Raw genomic sequence first — 18,325 nt, forward strand, 5'->3', positions numbered from 1 at the left:
CTCAATTGTGGTTCTATTTTAAAATCTGTTTTAAATTTGATTTTTGAGATTTTTTGCGGAACCCCTACAAGGATTTTGCAGAACCATAGGATTCTGTAGAACACAGTCTGGGAACCGCTGTCCTAGATCAAATCAAGCCAAAACTTTCCCTAGAAGCAAACGTGGCAAAATTCATATTTGGACACAACATGAGAAGGCAAGACTCATGAGAGAAGACAATCATGCTAGGAAAAGTTGAAAGCAGAAGACCAAATAAGAGTTAGATTTACTCCAAAAGGAAGCCACATCCTTGAATTTAGAACAGCTAAGCAGGGGTATAATGGATAGGACATTTCAAAAGGCTTTCATTCCTAGGGTTGCCATAAATCAGAGATGATTTGATGCCATGTAACTACAACTTTCCAAATAGTTAATCACAGTTATGCAATAATGGATGGATTGAAAAACAATAAAGATAGGAACATGCAAGTTACTCTCAAAATGAGAAAAGAACCTTCATATTTTGCCTTATATTTTATTTTATTACTTTCTTAAATGAATGCAAGGAATACAGGACTATTATCTCAGATGTAAGCCCCTAGTCTCTCATTGAGTTCCCACCATCATTTCTGGTGCTTCTGGGAGTAGCGCTGCTTCTATCACCATCACCACCACCTAATAGCAACTTGCTGTTTTATCTGAACCTAGACAAAATGTGGTTAACTTTGACTGTGTTTACTAAAAGCAAGCCAGCTCATGAGCTAGTTTGTTTTCAGTACCATAGTTAAAATTAACTCCAGTTTAATATTCAGGTGACATGCTAAACTACATGTAACCTAACATGGAAGTGGAAGCTTCCAATTTCCTCTTTGTGACCCCACCTGAAGAGGAGAATGGAATGGGAAGTGCAATGCTCTTAAAGTTGCATTATGTGCACTCTCCATCAGAAAATAACCTACATTCCATGTAGGAAGCTAAACTCAACATCAAGCCAACAAAAGCCAACATCAAACTTTTTCTTAGCAGCATAAGAGCTAGAAATCTTCTGTAGAAATAAGCAGGCATGAAAGCTGAAATTCCTGCGATGCTGAACTCTTAATCCAAGAACCGTATTCCATAATTACGTTGCATTTATGCTGTTGTGCAGCATAATTTGCACAAGATCATTAAAAATCCCATGCTTAGTCAGAACAATGATGAATCTAGTCCAACAATTTTTTACCACAATAAAATGTTCTAGAATGTATCATTACCAGTCGCAATATTCCTTTTTCAGTAATGATGCAACTAAATTATACACACATTTCCAAAAGTAGCCATTAGATTATCCCTGTCTATAAACTTCTGGATTCTTTCAAAAATATTTTAACAGGTTGGTGTGGCAAGACTTCCCTTTCTTTGTCCACCTCCATGCCCCCAAAAAGGCCTTTTCTTCTATATACTTAACAAATTTATTCTGCCTCATTTTTATGAGATTGGTTTTCTTTCTAGGCTCTTTAGTTTTTGCTTTTTCTGTTGTTATTATTGCTGTATATTATTGTTTGAGTTTCAAAAGATGGCACGGGAGATTTTTTTGCATTAATAAATAAGAGTGCATTCCATTGCCTTCTGCATTTGATGCACAAAAGCTGCTTAACTCAGAGGTTTACATGCATCCAATGCATGGCTTTAGGCACAGCAATAGCAGTATCTGCCACTGCACAACATCCAGATGCCATTTTCATTTGGGGCAATGTCTAGATTCCTCCCTTCCTTGTCCCCTACCATACTACTTTTCCTCTTCTTCAAGGCTGATTTCTGACCTCAGACAGGCAGCCACTGCGGTTATTTCTGTGCCAGCTACAAGGGGTCCTCAGCATTTGGTGTCCCAGCTCTGAGTCTGCAGAACCTCAGAGCTGGGGTTTTAAATAATCCTACACAGCTCCACCAGACAATGTTGGGAGGCTTTAGGACTGTGTCCTGAACAAACCTAAGCATTTAGAGTGCAATGCTTCAAATGTTTAGATAGGACAAAAAGTTCTACCGTTCCTAGCAATCCCCAGTTAGTAATGCTGGTTGGGTAATACTGGGAGTATTACTGTCTTCTGTCTAAACATGCAACGGATTGTGCCCTGAATCATGCTTTCTACCAATCTAGCCGGAACATGTCCAACTGGTTTGTAACTTCCCATATCCCCTGGAATCCTTTTGTAAAATTGGTATGACATTGTTGTCTATCTTCAAGGAATGAAGCAGGGTTTTACTGATCTATTTTAGTTAAAAGATCAGCAATTAACATTTGAGATTTGGAAAGACTCTGGGTGAATGTCACCCTTTTCCAGTGAAGCTGCTGTTCTGTTTGGCACATAGTTGTTCGGGCAGAGCTTAGATAAGCTATAGGCCGGAAACAAAACGTTAGTGCTTCAGCACCTTTCACACTTAAGACTGATGCAATTAATTCATTAGTTTCTCTGCAAATTTGTCTTTTTTCAGTAGTCCCTTTTAGGCTTGGTTGCCTGGTTTCCTGCTTCCGGATACAGTTTTATTATCACTTTTTATATCTCTAACAACTCTAGCCATGGGTCTGTCTTCCACTGACGTTGCTAATTAGCTGGCAGCACAATTCTGTTCTGAGAGCTAGAAGGTAGAATTGAGAAGGAACGGAATGTCCATTGACTTTTTAAAAGAAAGGGACTTAGTTCAAAATTAACTTAGTTTAAAAAGGAAAGAAACTTAGTAAAAGAGTCTCTTTACTAAAAGCAATAAGCTTAATTTTAAATTTTGCATGGAAAAAATCAGACTACAATAGCTTTCAGTCAAATGCCAACCATGCAATATTCCTCCCCCAATGAAGTTCCTATTACCTCTTGAAGTTTGACTTCGTCTGGCTGAAGAATATTCAGAACCCCACTGCTTCTGACTTCTGGAAGATCTTGCCATAAATTAAATCTGGAAGTAGAATTCCTGAGCAAGTTAATCTGGGGAACAGCCCTGCTTTCTGTAGTATTTATTGGTTCAGTTTCTGATGGTGTCTTTTCAGAAGCTGAGCATTCTTCAATATCCGTCTGTGAATCCTGCAGTCGCCTAGTTTCAATCTCCTGACGTGTGGATTTATCCCGATATTCTTGATACAAAAGACCTAGAAAGTACCAAAGTACACAGATAATTATGGAACAAACACCCATACCTGAGAACAGTAACTGTTATTACACAGGCTGTAGATATTGCATACCCTAGCTTCATTCAGAAGAATTTGACAAATAAGAGTTGTAATCTGAAACAACGTTAGGGTGGTGACTCCCACATACTCATACAGGCTCCAAGACTGTGTTTTGATCTATATCAACCAAGCCACAGAAAGACCACTGTATAGCAGGTAGCTCTAGCTGACTCAAGCAAGAGATCTAAGCAAAAAATACTAGGAAACACAAAACAGACATGCCAGACTCAGCACTACAAGCCTGTACGACCTAGGGGAAAATTCCTAGTCCCAGAGAGGATGATCTATCAGCAAGCATCACCCAGTTTTTATTTTCAAGGGATATTTTATATAATACGATACTATCATCCATTGCTTTTCTTTAGTTGTGTACATGACCAGAGGAAAACCAAGCGGGGGGGGGGGGGGCAGATCACATATAAGGAGGCAGAAACAATTTCTGATCCAAACAGGACACCACTGAGTCACCCAGATAAATATCAGAAATCCTTCATTAATATATCTAACAGCACTGAATACAGTTACATTCTTTTTTCCCCCTGAAGTTATCCTACTGACAGTATTCCTAAAACATTACACCAAGCACTAAACCAATGTATTCATATTAGGAATTTACCACCAAACAATCACCAAGGGCAGCTCAACGGAAAACTAATTCAGATACCACACTGCTAAAAATTCTGAACAATGATTATAGCTGCAATCCATTAGGTTTATTTATTTATTAAACTTACATTCTGCTAAATTGACCTAAAGGCTATCTTGGTGCTCACAGTCCTCCAAACTTGGAGGTTTACAAGCATCCTATGCAGAGTAGGAGGATTGGCAGAAGCGTTTCCCACTTCTCCCCACTTCTCCCCACCTCCCACTCTACATTTTCACTAGATGGCCATTTTGGAATTCTAGCTGGGGCACTTTAAAGAGTGAGGAAAGGAGCCAGCAGAGTACACAGATTACCTTGGATCCTGCCATATGCAGCTCCATTTCCTCCTTACCTCCCAGAATGCTCCCTTCCCCCACTCTTTGAGATCAAGTTCCCAACTTCAGAGAGGCAGCCAGCAGAGTTTTTCCCTTTTCAGCTGTGAAGGAAGAAGGGGGATAAAAGAACTCTAACCTTGAAGCTGAGAATCCAAAGTATTCTATGGCCCCTCAGATGATGTCTAGGGCCACTGGCTCTTCCCCTTAGAGACTGGGAATATGTTGCAAGTTTGAGCATTGTTTCCTCTGTCTCCTTTCTTTAATTTGAAAATTCTTCTTCCCTTCTATTATTTTCAATACCTTAGTTTGCAGTGATGCCTGAATTGGACAAATTATGTGTAGCATTAACTAGGAATTGCCTCAAGTGAAAACTGAAAACGATGGTTTGATGTGAATTTGCAAGCCATGGTTTGGAAGCCATCCAGACTATCAATGGCTCATGGTCTGTTCTACATTATTGATCTTGACTGGGTCATCACCATACTAGTGGCACTGAACTTCAAACTGTCACATGATCTGATCTAGCAGTTTCACACGCATGTTGGCCAGCAAAGACTGTAGAAAGAAAATCTGTAAGGTACCAAAATTTTCAACGAGCTATGACATTCTCAAATAATGTATTTTGTTAACTTCAAAACAGTAACAATGAAAGTGCTATCTTGTAAATGCTTATCAGACAGTGCAGAAATATCAGAAACACTTATCACCAAAGACCTGTGAAAGATCAAATACAATTCAATAATACATAATTTTCTAATTATCTTTTAAACAATAACCAAATCCCTCAATTTCTTCAAGATAAGGAAAGAATATGCAGGAATAATATAAAATTCAACCTGTAAGAAAAGATTGAAATCTTGCACCATGAATCACTGAAAGTTTCCGTATCTGTGCGAACCATAAAGCTAATATTGTAAGTCCTATTTCAGACAAATAAAAATAACAATTACCAGTTTTTACAAGTATAAGTTCTAAAACCATAGTGGTATGCATGACTTTCTTCTGAGTCATTTATTCCATATAAAGATTAACTGCAGTTTATTTTCCTCTTCAGTTTTGTTAAGCACAATCTTAACACCAAACACAAAAGTATATTTATTTTATAAATCAAAATTATAGCTCATTAACTGTTTGTACATACCTCTGTAATAAGCATTTTAGGACTTCATATAGAACTGCATCTATAATTCGTTTATAAACTTAGATACACACCATTTCTAATGAGAAAGTGGCCATAAGGAATGTTTTGGGGCTTTTTTCATACTGTGAGTATATTCAGTAATCACTTCTCTCTGGAACAGTATTCAAAATGGGATTAAAATAGCAATAGGAGAAACTGTACCTTGGTAACCATGTACCTTCCTGTTAGCTTCCCACACTTTTAACTGAAAAGGAGAGATTGCCCTTAAATGTGTTTTGCTGTTCTGGTGGCAAGATACTTACATAATTCCACTTGAACTACTTTGTTTTCAGGAACAGTTGAAATGTCTGTTAATAATCAGCACTGTGCTGGGCTTAGCATTAAACAGGACACAATATGGAAAGATGGGGAGAAATAACTCTTCAGTGGCTGTAGCTGAAACCAGATATATATCACCTATGATAAACCAGATATATATCACCTATGTGGAAAAAATACCTAAGCTATTTGCTGACACGTAGTTTCAAGTTCAAGAGTGGTAATAAACAAATAACAAAACTGAAAAAGCAAAAAATTATGCAAGCAGAGGGAAAAATTGACCTACATCTAGGCAGCAGACCTTACTAAAATAATCCAGGTACTATTAAATATAATATTAAAATATGTTTAATGGCTGGAATGCAAGAAGGGATGCTTCTGACCCCATTTTGAGAGCCCCCTTATTTATACTGAACACTACTGCACTGCAAAATTGCTGGCATCTATGAGTAGCAGCAAGTATGAGGAAGAGACCTACAGTCTGGACTGAGAACTGCTAAGAAGCTAGCAAATAAAGGACAGTCCAGTTCTTGTGTGACTGCTGAAACTGTCAAGAGCATTTAAAGGACTATGGTTTTACCTGGGAGATCTGAAGCAGGAGCAGTAAAGATAACATCAATGCCTATTTGTGTTATATTTTGTTAATTAAGTAATAATACTTCAGAACGATCTTAAATGGCTTTTTAACAGGAAAAACAGTCCTCCAAGAATTCTACTTGTAAGCCTCATGTTTCTGTCCAAGTTTGTTAATTTTAAATATTTGTTAACTTCATCCATAGAAATATGGATAGTTAGATTAGCATCACCTAGTTTTATTGAAAGTGGTAGACTTGCCATCCGCCAGACTCTTCCATTCTGTATGTTTACTATAACACATTAACAGATGAATCCTATGCATGTTTATGCAGAAATAAATTCCACTAAGCTGAATGTGATTTAGGCACTAAGTACACATTACATGCACACATGCATAGTCCCGTACCCTTTTTGCTTAAGCAAAGCCATGTTGGCAGTGCGGAAACTGAGCAGCAGTGATTTGGAGGTGGGGGACTTTCCCCTTTCCTGCCTGTTGTTTCCCTGCTACAAATCAGGGAATTTGTGCAACAGACTTGAACTACAAAATTACGTTCACCTCATCCCAGCCCATGGGGCTTAAGATCTGTGTTTGGAAGGGCAAAATCAGGCTGGGGAAGGGACAATTCTCCAATTCTCAATTGTTTCCTCTAGTTACTTTCCTTAAAGAAAACACAACATCAAGACTAATACACATGTTTGAATGTAACTTGTGGTCTGCAGGATTGCTGCCTAAACATTCCCCTTACCTATTTGTTCAATGAAATTTTTCCAGGAGTCAGCTGTCATGGGATGAATCATTTGCAAGGCCTCAGGAAAAGCAGCAGGGCAATCTGAATTCCCAGAGTTTTCTTCTGGAATAGAAGCTGGTCCAGCCATGGAAGGGGATTCACTTTGGGAGAGAGAGAGATAAACAGGTGGGTTCTGCATCATTCAGACCCCTGAAGACAGGATCATTGCTACTCAACAACAGAAGCTACATGGTCTGTAAGCATTCGAGGGAGTAAGGTAAATTATACTGAATCCGTTTAGGCTGTTTTACTCCTCATCGCCCATCTGAGTCTCTGAAGGCTGAGCACACTGTGCTTCTACCTGTTAAAAGATCAGTAAGCCTTCCAGAAGAGAAGCCGATTAGAAGGAGGGAAACGATTGATGGAGTTCAGCATGACTCCTCGGGGACAGAAAGAAGGGGGAAGAGGGAGAATCAGGTTTTCCTTGGGGAGTTAGTTACACTCCTATGTTGTTGTTTAACGAGCGCTGTAGAGACTTAAGCACTCCCTGGATTCACACCCTCAACTTTGAAAGTCCTTCGCTCAGATCCCCAGCAAGGAACCAGCGCTTGTTGTGATCCCTCGCACTAGCGAGGGGCCGAGAAAAAGACCACCCCGAAGTACACAGAAAACCGGGCTGGGTGCTTGAGTGGGTTGCGTCCGACTAATCCTTGCAAGCCCGAGCGCGCCACGCGGGGACCTCGCACAGGGACTGGAAAAGGCGGTCGACGGGGCAGCCCTGTGATCAAGCCGGTGTGGACCGGGAACTGGGAGAAGAACTCTGTCCCTCGTTCCCTACAGGGGGCACCTATTCGCGGTTGGCGACTCCCTGGCCCGAAGATAAGCCGAAGTTCCTGCGCTCGAGTCTCGCCAGGCGAGCAGCAGCAGCAGCAGCAGCCCGAGTTCAATTGGCCGGACAAGCGGAGGTGCGCGTCGAAGCCCAGGCGGAAAGCAGCAGGCGCCTCCTACACACGCTCCGGAGCAGCGAGCGAGCCCGAGCGGGTCGCCCTGTGCAAAGCGGCAGCGGCGGCGCAGCCTTCCCCATCTTCCTCACCTGCCGGGCGGGCTGGCTCCGGCGGCCTCGCTCTCTGGTGAGCCTTCATGTTCGAGGGCGCAGGCGGCGCTCAGAGCGGCAGCCAGGAGCTCCATGCGAGGCGGCAGCGACGACGGCGGGAGCAGCACCGATTCCGGCAGCGAGCGGCGGCTGCTGCTACTGCTGCTACGGAGCGATTCCGCAGCAGGCGCGGGGCTGGGGGAGTCCGGGCGGTTGCCACGGTAACCGGGGTAGGAAGGGAGCAGTCTGCGCGGGAGGAAAAAAAGGAAGGAAGGCGGAAGGAGGAGGAGAAGGGGAAAAGAGAGTTCAGTGGCTCGGGATGCAGGAGTCGCCGCCCCTCCCTTTTCTTCCGCCACCCCCTCAGCGCCTGGCCTTATTACTTCTGCAGCTCCCTCCCAGGCATCCCCCTCTTCTTCCGTTGATTTTTAGGCACCGACCCTCAGCGGTCACCTTGCTCAAAGAGGAGCAACGTCTTGAGGAGTTGCCAACTCCAAAAGCTCCCCTCAGAGGGTTCCCGTTCACATAGGCACCCTTAGGATGTGTGAGACCCCATAGAGGGGTTGCTCACAGCTGCCCCAAATCCTCGGAGAACCCCCCCCCCCCCCCACACACACACACACACAAACATCACACACTGGGGGAAAGGCACGGGCATGCCTTTAAAACAAGCCATCTTCACAAAGGGGGCGGGACAAGACTTCTCCCACAACACCAGGTGTGGATTATTTCTAATGTTAAAGTAATGCTGCGGTTTTCTTAGGAAGGTGCATCCGGCACTCAGGCCATTGTACTGGCCCAGTCAGTGACTTGAATTCGCCTTTTCCCAGATGGAAATGACAGGGACTGAGCCTGAGATGTACCGAGGAGGCAAGTAACTTGAATAAGGTGGTATGTTCCAGACCATTTGATCTGGTCTGCTTACCCTTTAAAAGTCTTAGCAATCACAATCAGGATGGATAAAATGAGGAAAGGGTACTCTGTGGTAGTTGCAATATATTATTTTTTGCCTTTTTCTCTGGGGTATTTGGCTGATCAATTGAATACACAATGTCAGGGCTGACCTAGTAGGATGTTCATCTGATGTCCAATTTAAATTCTCTTGCAAGCTGGAGTGTAGGAGGAGAGCTATTTTCTTCTAATTCTTTCTATTTTAGTTCATTATATGCAATTCTTTTTAGAGAATGGGTATTAAGTGATGAATTTACTGTCTTTCACCAATATAGGAAAATCCAAACCAAAATTACCAAGACAGGTCAATTTTCAGAGTATGTCAGCAATCTTTTCTTCATTTTTTTTTTTAATACAAACCCCTTCTCTAGATTAGCTCTGCAAGGATTTCTAACACATACACACACAGATAACAAATGTTGAAATATGAGCGCAAATCCATCTTGAATCAGGTTTATCAGTGATGGGTAATGTGTGCTTCTCCAGATATTTTGGTCTATATCTCACATCAACTGTAGTCAGCACAGGCAGCGGTGAGGGATGATGGGAGTTCTAGGGCAAAACAGCTGGAGGGCCACAAGTGCCTCCTACTAAATTAGATAAAGGGGAGGTTCAAATATATTCCACACATATATTCAAAGGAGGTCAGAGTAAGGTTGCAAGGCCATATCGATTAACCCCACCTCTGCTGCTGATACATGCTGTGGCTCTGCCTCTGCTTCTTATGTCAGGAATGTTTCCCTGCTGTCTACACATTCAGGTGGCATGAGAAGGAACTGTCCATATATACTCCTATTTGTGCATAAACAGGACATGAATACATGAGCACATGAACGGGCCTGACTGTCTGCCATCAGTAAGCATATCGTCTTTTTCATGCCATCCAAATGTATGGACAATAGGGACAAGTTGATGTGGCAAGTGGCAGAGTGCATGGCTTCATCAGCAGCAGGGGGTGGAGTTAGCCCATATGGCTCCATAGTCATGTTCCTGCATTCTGCAGTGCCAGTGCAGGAATGCCCATCAAATCTATTTTGATTCAAGAATATTTTCAAACACCAGCCATGCATTTAATATTCTATTTGATGTATCAGACTGATGCAGATACAGCTTTCTTCCTAGCTATTTCTGCTAAGTTATGAAATCAGGCACAATTTGCATACAGACTTTTCTTCTCTGTACCTGTGGAAACATACTGACATAAGAGACAAAATATTATTATGTAATCCATATCTCAGCTTATTCCTGAGTTTAAAGAATGCTTTATTGTTTTTTTCCTAATTCTAGTTTAATATCTACCTAATATGTGCTATCCTAGAACGTTTGGGATAAATTCTCTTACTTCATCTGTTACAAACTTTCATGAAGTTGCATAAACAAGAACTAACACTATGCTTGCACTGCTGAGAAAATAATTTGTTCTATGCTATATATGCATTTAAGAGAAAGGGTGTGGGCTGTGGGAAGACAATTTTGTTACCAGAAGGAATTGATAGCCCATAAGAGGATTTGAGGGGGCAGGGTGTCAACAATGGGTTAGGCATTTGGTTCAGTTTATGTCCTATTCCTGCGAATACAAATCAAAACACTGTATGGTTGGCTATGGAAATGTTAATAAGGTTGCAGCACACAGGTTTGTTTGAGGCTAGCTGTAAGTTTGCAATTTCTTGAGGGAGTCAAATACTGTTTGACTGCTTGATTTTAGAAGTAGTTAATTTATGGCAGGGCAGGAATGAAGCCATTTTATCTACGGACAAGTCTTTCAAAGCATTTCCAGTTATGATTTTTGGAAGGTAGCCCTGGAAATTCTCTTTCTGATAGGAAGCTTTAAATTCCTTGTCCCAGCACATGATAAGAGGGGGTGTGTATTTGGGAAAAGGTAGGATACAGTGATGTGTTCAAGTCCTTTACTCCCAAGTTTCAAGTCAAGTCTCAAGTCTTCACTTTCAAGTCCAAGTCTAGTCTCAAGTCATTGCAAGAAATGTTTGAGTCAAATCTCTTCTCAACTCTACCCCTCCCCCCTGCCCCACTCCCTTGAAACTCTCCTTCCCACTGCCTCCCTCATGCCAAAAAGAACAGCTGAAGCCTTTCCTTTCCCCTAATGCAACCCCGTCCTCCCTGTCCTGCCACCACCCGCTTGAAACTTCCTCTTTCCCACTGCCTCTGCTGTGTTTGTGCCTGCTTTCCAGTCCTTTGCAGATGCTGTCTGCCAAGGTCACCCCAGGATTAATGTACATTGGATGCAGGCAGTAAGTCCTGGAGTGACTTGGTGGTAAAAACAACAGAAATCTTGAGTCAAGTCACTTGCTTGTTGCTCCTGAGCAGAGTCTGAGCCAAGGCACTTATGCAACTTGAGTCGGACTTGGGAGCAAGTTGCTCAATGCAAGTCTCCAACACTAGTAGGATGCAAGAACATGTGGGTTACATGTACATCTGCACTTGCTGAAGTACTGTATGGGGAAGAATATTTGTGGATGACTGTAGTCTAGTACAGAAGTACAGGATATGAAGAAGCCCAAGGGTTCCAACTATATTTTGGAAATACAGAATATGAAGGGAGTTAGGGTGTTCAAGCACAATCCTGTACAAGAACAGATTTATATCAGCTCTGCATTAGTTATTAAACATTTAATGACTTTGTTTGAGATTCAGCATCTTCACTTATTTTGTCTACAGTCTTGAATTATATATTAATTGAAAGGAGGTCCTTATATCAGGGATATATAACTCATGGCCCTTTAGGTAGCTTCTGAAATCAGCAAGGCCCCAACTGCTTTTCTCCATTGCCCAGCAAAACATCAGGAAAAAATGTTCCTTGTTTCTGAGAGCACTGTTTTCCCCATGTTAGTCATAGTGGAGAAACCACCGTCTCAGTGGTGATCCATGAGGGCTAGGAGAGACCTGTGCATACACTGATGTACACACACATGCGCACACAGAGAAAGAGCAATCCTTAGATTGTAGCAAGCAAGGGAGGGGGAATGTAAGTGTCTGCACATGGTGCGTAACATGTATGGCTCACAGCAAGGCAACTCCAGATGTGACGCTTGGGGCTGAAAAGGTTGTGTATTCTGCTCTGTATAAATGCTTGGGCCTTGCTTACAGTGATGAACATGTTTGGTTGCTCCTTATAAATGAATTACCTGACTGTGAATTTTTGAAAGTGTTTACATACCAGCACAACTTACTTCATTTTATGTGCAATATTGTTAGCTTTTTGAGAAAATATAGAAACCTTATTTTTAGTGTACAGGCTACTGTGATAAGTAGAAACGTATGACATTTTTAGTCTGATGATCTTAACCAGGGCTTTTTTTGACATAGAACGCACCGCCGAATGGCGAATGGCGTTCCGGCACCTTTTTTTCAATGGATTTTACAAGTGATTTTGAAGCAGATCAGCAGCAAACATCATTAACATAGTGCCTGCAGGCTGCTATTGGGTCTGCTATCTGATAGTGAGAGATAGCTGCTTGGCTTGGGACCCAGGCTGCTCTGCTTGGGATTGGTGTGTGTGCTTACTGACAGTTCCAGCACCTCTTTTTTTTACAAAAAAAGCACTGATCTTAACCAATATGTGCAACCTTGCTCATATTAGAATCCATTATTACTACAGTGATATGCCAAGCGATAACCATGGAACAGAGAGGTATGGGTGCTGCACGGCAGAAGTTCAGTAGAACCTAAACATTTGCCAAATAAACTAATAAACTGGGGAGCTGATGAGATGAAGTAGGGATGGGCAAACAAGCAGTGCTTGAGCTCATCTAGATTTTACATTTGTCACCTCAATGCTTATTTTGGCTAGTTTTCACTCTTCACCATGAGTGCCTTTTTTCTGAATAGGAAAAGTATGCATGTTTCCCAGTACACACCCAATTGTGATCCCCTCCTCCACTAGGTAAAATGAAAGGACATATAAGAGTGCAAACATGATCAGAAGCTAAAGAAAGTCTGAGCCTTTCTTCAAAATTGCAGTCATGTTTGGGGATCCATCTCTAGGATCAATCTGCAAAGGATCACATGATGGACAATACCGAGGCTATTTTACCCTCGTTATCTAAATTCAGGTTTGAGGAGTATTCCTTGGTCAGGAAGGCTGTGCAGTTGGGAAAGGGAGAAGGTTGTATGTATTATTTCCTTTCTAAGGTAATAAGCAGAAGTAGCTTCTATTGAAAGGCTTTGAATAAGTCAAAGTAGTGATAGAAGCTGCCCAGCATGGACTCTCGGCTAAGAACTTAATATTCACGAGCAGTATAAAGTAATGTAGATTGTAAGAACAGAGGATTTAAATGCTAGATATCTGTTGAAAAATCATACAGAAAATATAGCAGTGCATGGATACATTCTGGCAACTAATTTTAAACGATTCAAACTTGGAAACTTATCAGTCTCAAGAATCTTTGAAGATTTCATCTAGTCGCTGTCTCAATGAATTCTTAATTTGTATCAAGCTGCAAAATAATACTAAAATTTGTTCTTGCAGTATTATCATCCGAAGACTAACCTTTAATGATACTTTAATCATTACACTGAGTACAAATAAATGGAAAATTCAATTCACTGGCGAATTGATACTTAGCTTTTCTATTTATAATGTTTCAGTGCACTTAGTCGTTTCATAACAATGTACTGATAATTTAGTTTATGTAGTATGAAATTGGTTTACTTTCTTCACAGATCTTCTAGCTATTTTTTCTCTTGAATTCTATTATGTGTAAATAATGCATGTAAGATAGCAGTCGCCTCAAAAACATAATTAATTTGCAATAAATGGTGCTTCTGTGTTTTATGACCACATGTCTAGCTACTTAGGATGCTTCCAGATAAGGCTTGGTGACTTTACCTTCCAACTCTACTATTCAATTTTTTATTATATCCTGTGCTGCCTCATTTGCAAAATATTCTGGGGGCAAGATGACATTTTCTTTAGTTTGCAACCTTCCCATGTTACCTTTCCTACTACTTGTACCATCATTTTTTCCTTACTTAAAACAAAAAGGCTGCTAAGGGGAGGAAGACAGAATAGCTGCACAACACCTAATGTTATAGTGCTTAGGAACCCTCTAGCTGGAAGCAGCCGCTCTCTAAGCTCATGCCCTCTCTTTTCTGCACGGCCAGTGAAAATATGTCACTCAAATGCATGTAAACACAGTGTGATATTTCAAGCACATTTTTTAGTGAAAATAATGGGATATTCTAGATTAGCCGTGCTACTCATGCCTGACTTTCTCCACATAGGGCAGGCCTATGGAAGTTGAGGTGCAGGAGGAACCTGTGCTGGGGAAAACATACTTCCTAAGTGCTGCTGGGAACACACTTGCCAGAATGGAAGGTTGGCTGGCTCATTACCCTTCCCCCATTTTTTCTCCTCAGTTTTTTTCTCCCCATCATGCCATTGGTTCTAATGGAAGGGAAATAACTATATCAATGCCAGGACTGGTGTAGTTATTCCCAGATAATGGGGTCATGGTGAGAAACTGAGGGTGTGGGGTGTATTCGTAGCCTTTCCAGCTTGTCCCACCATGGCACCCTTTTGCTCTTACTGCCTCCAGAGCACCACCGTTGGTCCTGTGGCAGGGGAGACCTCCACAATGGGCTTTCTTTTGTGCAGGAGGTTTTCACTTAGGAAAGGGATCTCCTTTACTGGTGGAAAGTTCTCAACTTTTGTAAATCTGAGGAATATTTTCTTTCTAACAGAAGTGTAACTGACAAGTTATTTACATTGTAGAGTCTTATTAACATTAGCTGAAATGTAATGTGCTATAGCTTTCCAAGCAGCTAAGGTCAGCTCATTTTTTTCTGGCTAATGTAACAGAAAAAAGGGAACACCAAAAACAGAACAAAATCAGCAGTCCCCCATAGCAGAGAACACACTCTTCCTTAACAATGCGTGCTCCACTTAAAAAAAAAAAGTTTAATGGAGCTTTTATAAGCATTGCTGGTTCAAGTAGTTTTACTGCCTGAAGCCATACCAAAATGATGACTCTCCACCTCCACTAAAGCCAATGCTTCAGGGCTGTCCCAAGATATTTTGCTGCCAGGAGACCAGCAAATGCTGCCCAGCTACTTCCTACCCTATTTCCCATTTTGCCTCTTCCCCTACCAACTACTCGTTAGTACAGTAAGCTACAGTGACTGCATACTGCTCCTCTTCTAAATGAATTTTGCTCGCACTGCGAAACAGGCGACATGCATGCTCTTAGAGACCCTCTGAGGCAATCTTGCCCTTCAGTGCTCCACTCTAATGTCATTGTGTTCATCCAGATCGAGGCTTGTGGGGTGACTGGGTGAGGTGGCCTTAAGGAATCCCAGCAAAGTGCTGCTGGTCACTTTGCTGTTGCAGCAAATACTGTTTCTGCTGCAGTGGTGGTGTTCCTAGGCAGTGCCCACTGGCAGCTGCTCTGCAGCCAGCAGGCATTCCCAGGCTTCTTCTCTTGGGCAGCGGCCAAGCTGGGTAAACAGGCCAGCATGTCGTAGAAGATGGTGCTAGACCTGTGACAGCAGACTACCCTGCAGGTGGCTGACACCAACAGCAAATGGCAGGGGAAACAATCTTACGTTTCCTCATTTGCTGCCTGAGACAGGACATTTACTCTAGCTCAGTGATGGCAAACTTTTTAGAGACCGAGTACCCAAACTGCAACTCAGAACCCACTTATTTATCGCAAAGTGCCAACACTACAATAAAACCTGAATTTGCTGACCACCAGCACAAGGGGACAACGTTCTACTGACCAGCTTTTGGCGGACCCTGAAAAAGGCAACTGAGTGTATTTCCTACCTTTCCTACCTTCTGCTAAAATCACAGTCCAAGCAAATCCCTGGTAGCTCACTGACCGGCCATGCGAAAGCTCGGGGAGTCGCAGCTAATGAGTGACTTCATTGCCTGGTACCCTTAATCTTTCCAAATATGTGCATGGCTGCTGGGGCAATCGCCGACAGAGAGGGCTCTGCGTGCCCCTTTGGGCATGCATGCCATAGGTTCGCCATCACTGCCCTAGCTCATGGAAAGGCCACTGTGCAGAACACTTCAAGTATTTTCCACACCATTTGGATATCAGTTCCCGCTATCATCTTTTCCTGTGATGATGCCATCTGACACTGCTATTTTCATCCTGGCATCATTATTCTTGAATAGTAAGCAGGATTCACTTCTGAAAAAGTATTGAAGCCCTGTTACACAGGTGCATGTGTCACTTTTTTCATTATTTTCATTATTTTGTAAAGTCTGCCCTTCTCTACTTCCCTTGTTTTCATTTGATGCCTTGAAATGAGGCTGAGCCTGGTTCCTACTTTCCAGTTCTTGTGGCTGCTTTTCATACTTTACGAACAGCTAGTGACGTTGGCATGATTACTCCTCTCTGTGAATTCCCTCAAGTCTAATTAGTGGTGTCTTGGTGACAGTCTGAACATTTATGTTAAAGAGAATGGTTAGGGACACATTGCTGTACATTAGCTAAAAGAGAGAATGGTGGAGGGAATGGGGTAAGGCAGGTGGGAGGGGCATCAAGAGTGGCACTTTGACCATTTCTTAATGGTGAGGAGATCCATCTGCCCCTGGCTTTAAGACTGCCTTGAACATGAAATTTCAGTTCAGTGCTATGTGATTAGGGATCAACTCTGTTTAAGTGGAGTAGCATGAGGAGTGAAAGTGTTCATGTAGTCACTAGCACCTCTTAATATTAGGAATCAAGAAGAAACTATATATAGTGTTTTCTTTTATCAAGAAATTCTTTATTTTTGGATTATTTAATCCAAAAGGAACAGTAAAAACAGTCTGCTAAACTTCAAAATATCTGCATTATGTATTAAAGTGTTTAGTTGAGTAGATAGAATTTTATTTTTATTTATTTTGTTGCATTTTAAATACTTTGACCTAGTTTGCCAGTAAATAAATCGTTTTACTTTTGCACTGTAATCACTGTGCAAAATTAATAATAAGGATTAATAGGGGCAGCAAGAAATGTTTTAATAAATAATAAATAAATAAAATAGTTAGCGTATTCACCTTGATCCTAACATCCCACATTGCAGCAGTACTCACAGAGTCCCCATCTCTTCCTCCTATTGAATAGATGATTGGAAGAAGGTAGCTGTAATTCCATCACCCATAACCACAGGAAAAGGTGTGGATAGGAACCAGCAGACTGCTGTTGCACTGAAAGGTCTCTGGATTAGAGCTTCCACTATGAATGCAACTGGGAATTACTTCTGTATCTGCAGCAACCTTTTACACATGTAATGAGGGAGGCCCACATGCTGGTGTCATGCTGTTATCACTAGCAGAGAAGGAACTGCAGTTCTATTTGTTGAATCCAGAGTCTACTGATTAATGGCCTCCACACAAAAAAGTCTCCACCTGATTTGGTGGGATAGTCCTTCCTCCTGCACCACAGCTCACCTCACTCAGCAGGATCTCTTGACCCTCTGCTCTTGACCCATTTTCAGTGGGTAGAGGGGTGCCTGTGGGGAGGGAAAGGGCAGGGAAATCTACAACCTCCAGTCCAGTTGTCTGTACCTAAATCTGGGTCCAATCTACTGAATATCTTGAAACTTGCTTAGAAAAACAAGGGAAATGTACAGGTAAATAAATATGAAAGGTGGAAAATAATCAGTTTTCAGATAAATATTCAGGAACTTTGAGCCCAATAGCAGTTCCACAGGAGGATTCTTGTGAGTATTGCTGCAGTGGAGGAAACTGAGTTTCAGAAATACTCAAAAAGTTAATATATGTTTGAGTATTTTTTGAAAGTCAATTATTTTCCATCTTTACTAGTTGCAGTTTGTTTGTTCAAAACAGTAATGTTCCCCCTTTTCAATTAAATTGAAAATCAAAGCTCATAAGAAGATAAAATTCAGTAACAATGCAATCCTATGCATGTCTACATAGAAACAACACACACTGAACTCACTGGAGCTTACTTCCAGACTGTAGCCTAAAACAATAAGAAATTCTACAGCATATTCCATGCATAACAATAGCATTATTTATAATAGGAGACTAAGGATGTTTTCCCTGATTGTGGCCTAAAACTAATCCTGTAATATTAAATGATTAAGCACCTTTTCTGATATAAGGGATACGTGTGTGTGTGTGTGTGTGTGTGTGTGTGTAGGTTAGAATAATAAATTAGATAACTCTTCCTGAAGGACAGAACTTGCACTGGTAAGCTCCAACTGATACTATGTTTGTTAGCAAAGGGGAGATATATAAGGGCTAATATATGGTCTTACATAGAGCCATTCTGACTAATGGGGTGGGATACAATGCTAATCAATCAATCAATCAATCTCATTATTCAACTTGATTATTACAAACCTTTTAATCAATAAGTATTGCTAAGAATAACATTGTAGCAAAC

At 41.5% G+C, this 18,325-nt stretch overlaps 1 protein-coding gene across 4 annotated transcripts in view; it reads right to left on the reverse strand.

The window, feature by feature from the left end:
• Window positions 1-18,325, reverse strand: part of NGEF (neuronal guanine nucleotide exchange factor) — a 58,129-nt gene that overhangs the window by 20,076 nt on the left and 19,728 nt on the right. For 3 of the 4 annotated variants that reach the window (XM_044435284.1, XM_044435292.1, XM_044435307.1), the window contains 3 exons: window positions 8,013-8,258; window positions 6,938-7,080; window positions 2,823-3,097 (listed from right to left, as the gene is read on the reverse strand). In XM_044435284.1, the coding sequence (XP_044291219.1) occupies window positions 2,823-3,097; window positions 6,938-7,080; window positions 8,013-8,258 (664 nt within the window). The remainder of the gene's footprint in view (window positions 1-2,822; window positions 3,098-6,937; window positions 7,081-8,012; window positions 8,259-18,325) is intronic. The other variant, XM_044435300.1, reaches the window with a different exon arrangement.

This window comes from Varanus komodoensis, unplaced genomic scaffold (genome assembly GCF_004798865.1).
Source record: "Varanus komodoensis strain SLA01 unplaced genomic scaffold, ASM479886v1 scaffold1, whole genome shotgun sequence".
Lineage (NCBI taxonomy): Eukaryota > Metazoa > Chordata > Lepidosauria > Squamata > Varanidae > Varanus > Varanus komodoensis.